This window comes from Eurypyga helias, unplaced genomic scaffold (genome assembly GCF_000690775.1).
Source record: "Eurypyga helias isolate BGI_N326 unplaced genomic scaffold, ASM69077v1 scaffold42088, whole genome shotgun sequence".
In the NCBI taxonomy this organism is placed as follows: Eukaryota; Metazoa; Chordata; class Aves; order Eurypygiformes; family Eurypygidae; genus Eurypyga; species Eurypyga helias.
The window spans coordinates 1-10,415 of NW_010269580.1; the positions used below are offsets into that span (position 1 = coordinate 1).

Genomic DNA, 10,415 nt, shown 5'->3' on the forward strand with positions numbered 1-10,415 from the left:
CGGGGCGCGTGTCGCTCCCGCGGGGCGCGGAAATCGCCGCGGGCGCGGTACCCGCTGGTGGGGGCGCTGACCAGAGGGGCCGTAGCTGAGGCCGCAGAGATGTGCGTCAGGTGAGTCACCATCGCTCTTCAGCTCTAAGACCAGAGCGTGCACCGCCGGCAGTCTGTCTGCGTGCTGTAGCCGCTTCGTCGGAGTTGGGAGGCCTCTAGGTAGGAGAATAACCGGGGGGGAATGTAACACCCGTGAAACCGGCTGTGGAAGCGTGTGGGCAAAGCGTCACCTCCCAGGATCGCATCTGGAGAGCTTTCCGTGCTCTTCCAGCTTCGGAGGCGGGAGGGAGAGCCACTGCGGATGAATACCCATTCCCTCGCTAGCCTCCGGAGTGGCTGGTGAGTGGAAGATAGTCTGCTACACGTGTTGGAAGGGGAACGACGCATCACCCTTGTACCAGGTTCCCTTCTGACAGGGGTTCTGTTTTATCTTAGACACCATGCCTGCCCTCAGACCTCTCGTGAAACCTAAAATTGTCAAGAAGAGGACCAAGAAGTTCATCCGCCATCAGTCCGATCGCTATGTCAAGATCAAGGTAAAAGGTCACTGGAAATTCATTAAAAAATAAATTCTGGGATGGGATGGGGGTCGCCTTCCGGGTTGATGGCGAATTAAAGCATAAAGGGTCAGTACTGAAATGGCATTGATGCTGGAACGGCCTGGCATGGGGGATCTTTTTGGAGACTGGTTTTGGCTAGAGCCGTTACCTCGTGCCGGGCATTTTCAGACTGATGTTGTTCCATAACTTCAATATTTTCTGCCATTTCTTCAGCGCAACTGGCGTAAGCCGAGGGGTATTGACAACAGAGTTCGCAGGCGGTTCAAGGGTCAGATCCTGATGCCCAACATTGGCTATGGCAGCAATAAGAAGACAAAGCACATGCTGCCCACAGGGTTCAGGAAGTTCCTGGTCCACAACGTCAAAGAGCTGGAAGTGCTTATGATGAGCAACAAGTAAGTCTGCAGGACCTGTGCACTCCCCGCCTTGTGCAGAGCAGTCACTGGCAGCTCTGCTGCCTACGCTGGGGCTGTATGCTGCTCGTCCCCTCACGCTGCTGGATCGGGAAACGAAAAGGTGGCGCGGTTGGGGTGAGACATAGGTGGGAGACAAGGGAAGTTCTCGCTTTTAAGAGCACGAAAGTTGTCTTGATTCCTTTAGTGCTGCAGTGCTGCAGGCAGGAGGGCACAGAGAGCGTCCTGGGGCAGGCAAACGCCTGTCTTTGGCAAAAATGCATTACAGCGGTGAACAGCACTGTACCTACACCACCTTGATGAAACAGTGATTGGAATTTTGGCTTCGTATCTGCTCAGACACAGGCCTAAATCTACTTGTAGCACTTGCTTTCAGAGCAAGGTCATTAGAGTAATAACACCATTAAAAACTACTTCTTGCTGACTCTTCCTTTGTAAGAAGCAAAGGGAGCTGTCGTGGAGGGGAGCTCCTGCTTCAGACCGGAACACGTTGGGCTGGGCCATGGGGCGGGACTTGTGGTTCAGCTTGTGTGCTGTGCCGCCTCTGAGCGGTGCTGGCTCTGCAGCGCTCGGCCTTGGCTGCTGCTGGCGATGTTGGAGCCAAGCCTGATGCGCAGTCTGTGTCCGCCAGGTCATACTGCGCAGAGATTGCTCACAACGTGTCTTCTAAGAACCGGAAGGTCATCGTGGAGAGAGCCGCTCAGCTCGCCATCAAGATCACCAATCCCAATGCCAGACTGCGCAGCGAGGAGAATGAGTAGACTGGCTTCTGCATCCAAGGTGTATTTAATAAAGTATAAAACCAAACGCTGGTGGGTGTTTTGAATGTCCCCAGGGAGGGACTTGGGCTTGGTGCCTGTGTGCAGGTGGGGCAGCAGCCCGCTGCTGGGTTTCCCCTGCAACCGTGGTGTGAGCCTGGTTGTCCAAGGGTGCACTCGCAGTGGCGATCTCTGACGGCCTTGTGACAGCTAATGAGTTCAGGAGTGCACACAGTTTCACAAGAGTATTTTTATTTTTTATACCACTCAAACAGACTGTAAGTTCTTTCACACAGCACTATAAATACTCTTCACATCAACCACTCTCGTCAAAAAAGGAGAGATGAAAGCTTATTCCAGGTCCGTGGCTACAAGAAGGGTATCATGGTGGCCTTGTTCTCTAGCTTGCTGTTACATCCTCTGTCTCTTAAGGTGCTTTTTCCTACGCAAAGCAGCATTTGAAGACAACAGCCACTCTTTAAGTTTTCCAGTGCCAGAAGGGTTAGTGTCTGGTTGCACCCCTGGTTGGTGACTTTCACTGCTTCTCTGACATCAAAATGCTGAATACCAGCTCTCCTGCCACTGCCTGCTGCTGCTTAGTGAGCTGTAGTCGGCGTGGCTGGTGGGTCAACACACTCCCCGAGCTGCTGGAGCAGGGAAAGATAAGCCAATGTTAAATGGAAAGAAAAGCTTAGCATAACGTTTGTTGCGGTGACACAAGCTGATCCTGTCTTGCTGAAGGTGGCTGGTTGAGGTATTCTGCAGTCATAACTGTAACGGGAAGTCCAGCAGGACAGCTTTGTATCACCTAGAAACAGGAGGGGTGCCCGTTGGGTGAACTGAGCCCTTGGGTGGCAAGCCTGGCTAACAACTACCCCCTGCGGCTCCTGCAGCGTGGCTGATGCAAGTCTGCTCAAAACAGACCATAATGAGCTGTAAGCATCACATCCACAAAGATGGGACTATAGTTTTCAGCCATGTTATTTAGTGAAACAATATAAATACATTCTTCAGGCAATTAGGGGTAGAAAGTGCATGTGCAGTGGTTAAAAAAAAATCACTTTTCTTTGTACTGCAGTAAGGAAACATTTCAGGAAGTAGTTTCCGGTTTTCATGGAACCACACTCTATTTGGATTGCTTTGTATGCCCCTTACAAACTTGCTCGTTTTCCAACACACACACACCCCTCCCATAAGGGCAATTTTCCCTTATCTCACAAATCTCACTCTGATTCAGTGAGGTGGCTGACGCTCCAAGCGCAGCTGGAACCAGCCCTTTTCTCCTGCTGGAGCCCTGGGACTTGCCAGTGCCTATGGCAGCAGAGACGAGCTGGGTGATACCCCTCCTTGGTACAGAGGAGCTGGGTGAAACTCCGGGGCCCGTCTGCGGCGCCTGTTCAGTTAACGCATTGCGAGGGCAGGAAGGTGGTGGAGCGAACATCTTAGCTCATGTCCATTGACTCTGAGGTGGGTAGGGAGGCTGAATCTTTCTGAATGCTCTCAAAAAGTGATGCCATTTCAGGATTGGATTTGATCTGAGATGAAAACTCGGCCATCACTGGACTCTTCTCTACTTCAGGGATGGTCAGCAGAGCAGCTACTGCTCTCATGGCGGATCTCTTCAGTTCTTCCTGCTTCTCAAACTCCTGTTTTACAGACCCAGCTTTTACCTACAAATCCAAAGCACCATTGTCAGTTGGCATTTAGAAAAGACAGCAGAGGCACACAGAATCGGACACGCCAGCAGTGAGACGAGCAGATTATTTTCTAACCAGAGGAGTCGGCGGCAATGACAGAGAAGGCCAGGAGCACAGGTGGCTTGGTGGCAGAACCCACCCCCCATGTGTCATGCTCGGCCTGCCCTTACCTTTGTGGAGCAGGTTGCCCGGAGTGGCTCAATGAGTCGCTCGAGCCGCTGCAGCACGGCGCTGGGACAGAGCGTGGACAGCCGAGCCAGCATGATGAACGTCAGCATCTAGAGAGGAGGAAGGATAAACCCGGCGTTGCTTCACCGCTCCCTCTGACCCGCCCCAGCCATGGAGCGTGGCTCCTCTCTGCCAAAGCCTGCTTCCTCTGTGGTAGAGTGGTGAGTCTCTTGGCACGCGTGCGAGGGGTTTTTAGTAAGAGCTTCGTTTGTACTGAAGTGCACCCACCGGCACCCAAGCGCAAGGGCTGCCAGTGCGTGCGGCGCCCTGCTCGCGTGTGTCTGCACAGGGCTGGCGGCCTTTGAGGGAAAAGCCAATGTGCGGCACAGGGATTGTGCCGCTGCTGTCTACGTGGAGGTAAATCATAGTATGAAAAGGATGTAGCACTTCCTGTTAAGCTATGAGGCCATCAACAATGACAATGCTAATATTTTTTAATATAGCATCACTGGCTGTGCTGAGCAAGTGACAATTCTAAGTTTAGAGGCAGAAGGAACTTATTTTAGACCTTGGTAAATTCCCTATAAAACCAGCTACACCAGGGTTGTGCTTTCAAGGCCACCAGTGTCACACTAGAGCTAGACAGGCTGCAGCAGTTGCAGAGAATAGGAAATAGCATGGCAGGGGCACCCTGCGGTGACACCAGCTCAATTCAAGCCCAGGCTCCCAGAGAACGAGTGACATCGGTGATGTCACCACCCTCCAGCAGTTAAGGCACAGCATCTACCCGAATGTCATAGTGATCCTTCAGTCCATCCTCCACGTGGTTCAGGTACTCGTAGATATCCAGTCGGTCGAGGCAGCTTTCCAGCAGCGTGTACATGCATTCAAAAGCAGCTTTCCTCACGTCAAGGCCGTCATCCACTGTGTGCTTGAATGGCCCCATTTCTACCTTAAACAAGAAAATAAATACAGCTGTCACCTAACAGCAGCAGGGTGACGGCATCACACGCACCGAGCCACTGCCGTACTGCACCCGAGCCGAACTAATGCCGTACCTCCCGGATGAGCTCCCTTCTGACCTTCGTTTCATTGTACAGGCTAGGGAGAACTGCATTTAGTAAATCTCGGATTAAAGAAGGTTTGTTGTGAGCAGCAGAGTTAAACATGGCTAAAGCCACACGTCGAACATTCAGGTCTGGATCCTGAAGAGTTTTTAAGAAGTCACCTGTGGGATGAGAACACGCCACTCAGTCCTGCTGCCATGCTTTAGAAGTACTGTAAAATAAGAACATTGCAGTGTATTTCAAGGAACCAGGTTATGAAAGAATCTATGGTCAAATAACTCTAGGGGCATAGTCTAACAGAGACATTTGAGATGCCTTCCCTCCCTTCATCTGGGATATAGTGAATGGAAGAAACATGACTTTCCTGCAAACCGCATGATTCTAGCTACCTCATCCTAAAGTCAAGTCAGAAGCTTTGGTATTCAAGGAAGTCGGTTTTGGGTTTTTGTTCTTTTCTTGCTCAGATCTTATCTGCTCAGACTTCTCTGACATAGAAGGCCCAGCTTTATACAACAGATCTGAGATGTAGGCTCATAGACACAAGACCTGTTTAATGTAGGTTATATTTTCCAGGATCCTTGTAGTGAGATGCCTGAATCATAAGGTTAAAGGCAGAAGGAACAGTGGAACGTGCCCAAGAGTAAGACACCAGAGCATTTACCAAGGACTCACGTAACAGTCTTGCTCTTTAATCCCAAAAGCAGAGAAACCCAAATAAAACCTAACTGGATTAGACAAGGTTCCCACAGGTATGAGAAACCCCTGAGCTGCTAATGACGCCTAACACCACATGTTCCCAGCTCACGCTGCTGCTCGTACTAGCCCACCTATGCAGCCTTTCAGGAGAGCATCAATAGGCTGAGGCTGGTCTGCGATTGTGAACTTGACTGCAGTTACCACCGTGCTCCGGGCATGTGGAGAGCCTGCGATGAAGAGGGAAAGAAAGATCAAGAGACAAAATCGTTGCTGTAACTTTGCAGTGCACATTCTGCTCTTGGTCACATTACATACACACTGAAGAATGAACAGAGGATTTGTCTTAACAACCTCCTTGTTTAAATCCTGCTCCCACACAATCTCCACGTGCAGTCCCCGTTCCTAACACCCTCCTGGCCTTGGCGCACACTGGTGCTCCCCTGATCGGCCCTTGCAGAGATCCTCGCTTCCTGCTCACCTCTGCAGACCGGCTTTGCTCCCTGTTGTACCCACCAGCAGCCGTTCACAAGAAGACTTGCCAGCAAAAGAAGGCATCACCCCCCTCTCACCACTGCCCTTCCCATTACCTGATGACAGCTGTTTTTTCAGCCGGGGCAGCAGCTCGGAGGGATTCACCAAAGTCAGCTTCCCCAAGCATTCAGCCACCACATTGCGCGTCCCTTCCTCTGCGCACTCACAGTGCTTGAAGAGCAGAGCCCAGATATCCTCCACGTAAGGTTTGAGGCCATCGGCCGGGGAGGAGCTGATGACTTCTTTTAGAGAGTGCAGCAGGAGGTACTGTCTCTTGGGTTGGCTTCCGATCTCTTTCAGCATGAAGGGAAGATACTCCTTAAGATTCCCAACACTGATGTTCCCCAATGCATAGGAAGCAGCAGATTTCACCTCTTCACTGGGGGAAGTGAATGCCTCCAGGATGACAGTTTTGAGCTCTCTCTGCGCACTGAGGTTCGTGGTGCGCCCCATCTCTGCCAGGGAAAGGAAAGCTAGCACTTTAACAGCAGAGCTGGACTTGGGGTTTTTTACATCGTGGATAAACTGGTTCACTATCGCAGGGGCTTCCTTTGGGCAGGCTGAGGAAAGGGCTGCCACGCACTTTGCGACAGAGTAATATGCCTGTTTGTGTAGCGTGGCTGATGTCCCCCCTGAACCTGAGGAGTAAATGGGTGCAGTCAGCTGCTTCATCAGCTCCGAGTAACCCACGGTGGCCATCTTCGTCAGAACCAGGGCCTGGAAGAAGTCTATGATGGCGTTCAGCGCCCCTCCTTGCAGCAACGGCGAGTGGACAAGCTGAAAGATTTCAGCAAGAACGGAACCGCTGATCTTAGAGATGCAGGATGGATAAACCTTAGCCAGAGTAGTAAGGAACATGATAGCCACCTGGGAAACATGCATGTCATTCTCAGTAATTAAAGCGGGGAGCTCCGTTAGGACAGACTCTATCATGGCAGGCTTGAGGCTGTCACTGTAGTTCTTCACCAGGATGTCCAGAGCAGTCAGAGTGCTCAGTTTCAAGGTACGTTGATTCTTTCTCAAGAAGGAAGCTAGAATGGGGAAGCCTTCCCCAAGAATGGGTCTTAAATCTATTCTAAGTGGAGAGCTAGCAATTAAGGTTAATGCTTTGACTGTTGTCAACCTGGTGATTTCATTTTTGAGCCTCTCCAGAAATATCTTCAAGGTTGGCTGGAGATCAGTGCCTAAGTGGTCTCCCAGATTGTAAATAATTTGTCCCATGCAGGAGATGGCACGTTCCTTCACCTCCTGGTCGATGTCAGCTGCCTTCAATCGCTTCAGAGTACCAGGGAAAAGGTCCTTCACATAGGGCTTGGCATCAAAAGTGCAAGATTTGTCCAAGGGCCTGATAACCTTCACAAGTTGCTGAGTAACCAGCAGAGCTTCTGAAGTGATCTTATAAAAGGGGTCTCCAATACAGGTCACAATAGGAGGTAGCAGGCTTTTGATATGAGGATGAAATACCTCCGGCTGGTGGTTGCAAAGAAGAACGTGAAGGAAAGACAGTGTATCGATCCTCATGTTGGAGGAGCTGGATTTATCAGCCAAGGAGAAAACAATACCTGTGCAGAAGAGACAAGAGTGAGTGTCTTATTTCATCAACAAAAAATATTTTTATTACACCCCACTCAATGGAGGACACAGTTGCAGTCAGTTTTCTTTCCTCTCACCACCTGAAAGATGCACACCATTAGAGAGCTACTCTCCTTGCTGTTTTCCTGCTTTCCAGGAAGTGGCAACTCAGACCATGACTGGTCTTTATAGCAGTCCCGGAAGGCTGGGTATGAAAACTTCTTAAAAAGTGAATTCAAAAAGTCATCCTGAGCTGAGACAAGAAGGGGTGGTTAGTCAGGTGCAAATAAGTAGGACAAAATGGCATGAAATTAAGATGGGGAAAGCCTAGTCTCAACACAGGTCCTCCAGGCAGCCAATCATGGGTTTTTCCTTCATTCTTGTCGGAAGTCTTAAAAAATCAATAACGCAAAAGCAGCAGGGGCTCTACGTTTATCTAGTTTTACAACTTCCGTCAGCATTGTTTGGAACATGACTTATGTTTCCCAGAAGAGTTAATGAGAAACGTTTCTAGCAGTACTGCTCGTCACCCCTGAAGCCATGCCTGACTCTTGGTCTGATTGGCTTCCTTCCAATCTATTAATTAATAAGAGGGGGGTGCATGCATCCAGCCCCCAGACAATCACAGAAGGCTTTTGATATATTCACTATACAGTCACACCAAAAGCAAAGGCAGGACCTCAGCATGATAAGCCTGTCAACAGCGGGATGTTTCATGAGACTAAAGGCAGGAAAGCTCAGAGAAAAACGTGGCAGTGCAAAGTAAAAAACAGGCCAATATAAACTATTTTTATAACCCTGCTGCGTTTTGTAAAAGGAAATGCCATTCGTGTTACTGATCTCAGGGGGCTAACAGTGTAATTCCAGCTAGTTTCAAAGAGGCTGGAATAGGCCCTTCTAAAAGCATTACTTCAGGGTACTGCAGAAATGAACTGGATACTCTTATCCTGGCTTTCAGCGGCAGACAGAAGCCAGGACTGATCTGGGAGCTGCTCAGCACATCAACACAGAGCAGAACCTGAAGTGTACGTCCTGATGCTGAGCAGAATAACATACAGGAATAAGACTGGAACACACAGGGAAGGAGGACACGTGTTAGGAACAGATTGAGCCACCCTGCTCCTTCACCCTCAGACCAGTTTACCAGGGATGAGTGCAGGGATGTGATCTGCCAGGCAACCGGGAAGAACATTGGCCAGTTCTGTCAGGAGGCTGAAACAACCCTGTCTTGATTTGATGCTCTTTTCTTTGAGCTGCTTGTGCAAGGCCTTGACGATGCTGGGGACCTGCAGTTTGGAAAAGAAAACCAGAAACACACCCATCAGTTATCCCAGCTTCCAGGGCACAGAGCTACTCTACCAAAGCAGCATGCTCAGTGGAGCCAGGGGCACTAACAGTACAGCAAGAGAACTAACAGGGGGACAGCCAGGAACAGCACACCCCTTCACCAGAGGGGAACGGACTCTGGGACAGAGTACAAGACAGTGCACGTGAAGGAAAGATACATGAACAGGAGAGTGGGAGGGGACGTTATTCTTCTTTTCGATATTCTACAGAGTCCTAAGCAGCCCTTCCTGGTGATGGTGTTATCCTGTGACACAGAAGCTTAAAGGAACACAACAATATGATCAGACCAGGACACACTGCTAAAGGAGCTTAGAGTTTTATGATCCCTTCCTGGTCTGCTGTTCGAGGATCACTATATTTAAATTGGACACCCTGCCAGTGTGTGAGATCGAAAAAGTGTCAGTGATATAAAAAAATAAACCACAGGGCTGAGGTGCAAGTTACTTAAATAAATATCTCATACATATAAGATGATTAATCAGTGATGTAATTACATTTTGACAAGGATTTTGACCCTCCTGCTTCAAGGACTCACAAGTCAGCAGTAGCATCAGCCAGAAAAAGCTGCTGTCATCATCATGCTATTCTGTAACAACATGGTTATTTCCAGCATTTCTTTTGCCACCTTCAGAAATGGCACGTGTGGGCCACAGCGTTCGCAAGAATGCCGGGCTAGGCACAGTCCTGATCAGCATCTGTGGCTAAACTATTCTGACTGTAATTACTCCAGCATATGTCTGAATTAAAGCAGTGCCTCAGAAAAATTGCTTCCACTACTGTTTGTTTGATCAGCAGCGATGTGCAGACTGCGTGCACAACCACAGCAGGCTACCCTGGAAGCCACTGGCTGTTCTCCCATCATGAACCGAATTGCATGCTCTCACATGCCTACTGACCAGATCCAAACTTGTGGAGCTTCCAGTGGCTTACTCCAGTTCCTTTCTACCACAACTCCTTCAGCGAGCTTCCTGAGCAGCAGCTGGGGTAACTGTAAAGCAGCAGACTAACACTTCTTGGCAGTGCTGAGTTAACGGTTGGACTTGACCATCTTAAAGGTCTTTTCCAACCAGATCAATTCTACGTTTCACCCAAAGGCGATGCAGTCTCATTCATGCTCTGCAAACACGTGCCAGAGGCCAGCGGAGGGGGGCAATGCACGTTATACCTCAGTGCTCCCGCACTGCCCCAGCGTTCTCTCCCCAGGAATGGTGGGAGACAAACAGTAAACAGTCAGCCCACAGGATCTGGTTCCCTCTGGTTGCACGCTCAAGGGCTCCTTCAGCTAACTACGTTCTCAAGCTTAACCACTGGGCATATTCATCGGTGGCACGACACACACTGCTCCTCACTGTTTTCTGATTTAACCCAGCCCGCCACCTTCGCACACACCTGGTTCTGAAGCATGGTCAGGGGAACGTCATCTCTGCCAGAGGCATCAGAAGCATGCAGCCAGCTCTGGATGGGCAGTGTTTGCTTCAGCAAGGAGATATAAGCACTGAAGATGTCAGCTTTGACGTTTTCCTCCCTCTCTTTGAATCTGCTTATCAAGACCGGGG

At 49.9% G+C, this 10,415-nt stretch overlaps 2 protein-coding genes across 2 annotated transcripts in view; one reads left to right on the plus strand and one right to left on the minus strand.

Moving 5' to 3' along the window:
- Nucleotides 1-486: 486 nt before the first annotated feature.
- RPL32 (ribosomal protein L32) lies at nucleotides 487-1,831 on the plus strand. Its single transcript, XM_010158149.1, has 3 exons — nucleotides 487-586; nucleotides 824-1,005; nucleotides 1,655-1,831. Exons 1-3 carry the CDS (start codon nucleotides 491-493, stop codon nucleotides 1,782-1,784), a joined length of 408 nt encoding a protein of 135 aa, XP_010156451.1. The 5' UTR covers nucleotides 487-490; the 3' UTR covers nucleotides 1,785-1,831.
- Nucleotides 1,832-3,223: 1,392 nt separating this feature from the next.
- CAND2 (cullin-associated and neddylation-dissociated 2 (putative)) overlaps nucleotides 3,224-10,415 on the minus strand; it is a 14,345-nt gene continuing 7,153 nt past the window's right edge. Inside the window, exons 7-14 of the mRNA XM_010158150.1 lie at nucleotides 10,249-10,415; nucleotides 8,657-8,798; nucleotides 5,997-7,502; nucleotides 5,541-5,636; nucleotides 4,705-4,874; nucleotides 4,434-4,598; nucleotides 3,649-3,756; nucleotides 3,224-3,451 (exon numbers count right to left, since the gene is read on the minus strand). The exon at nucleotides 10,249-10,415 is cut by the window's right edge and continues 114 nt beyond it. Coding sequence (XP_010156452.1) covers nucleotides 3,224-3,451; nucleotides 3,649-3,756; nucleotides 4,434-4,598; nucleotides 4,705-4,874; nucleotides 5,541-5,636; nucleotides 5,997-7,502; nucleotides 8,657-8,798; nucleotides 10,249-10,415 — 2,582 coding nt within the window. The remainder of the gene's footprint in view (nucleotides 3,452-3,648; nucleotides 3,757-4,433; nucleotides 4,599-4,704; nucleotides 4,875-5,540; nucleotides 5,637-5,996; nucleotides 7,503-8,656; nucleotides 8,799-10,248) is intronic.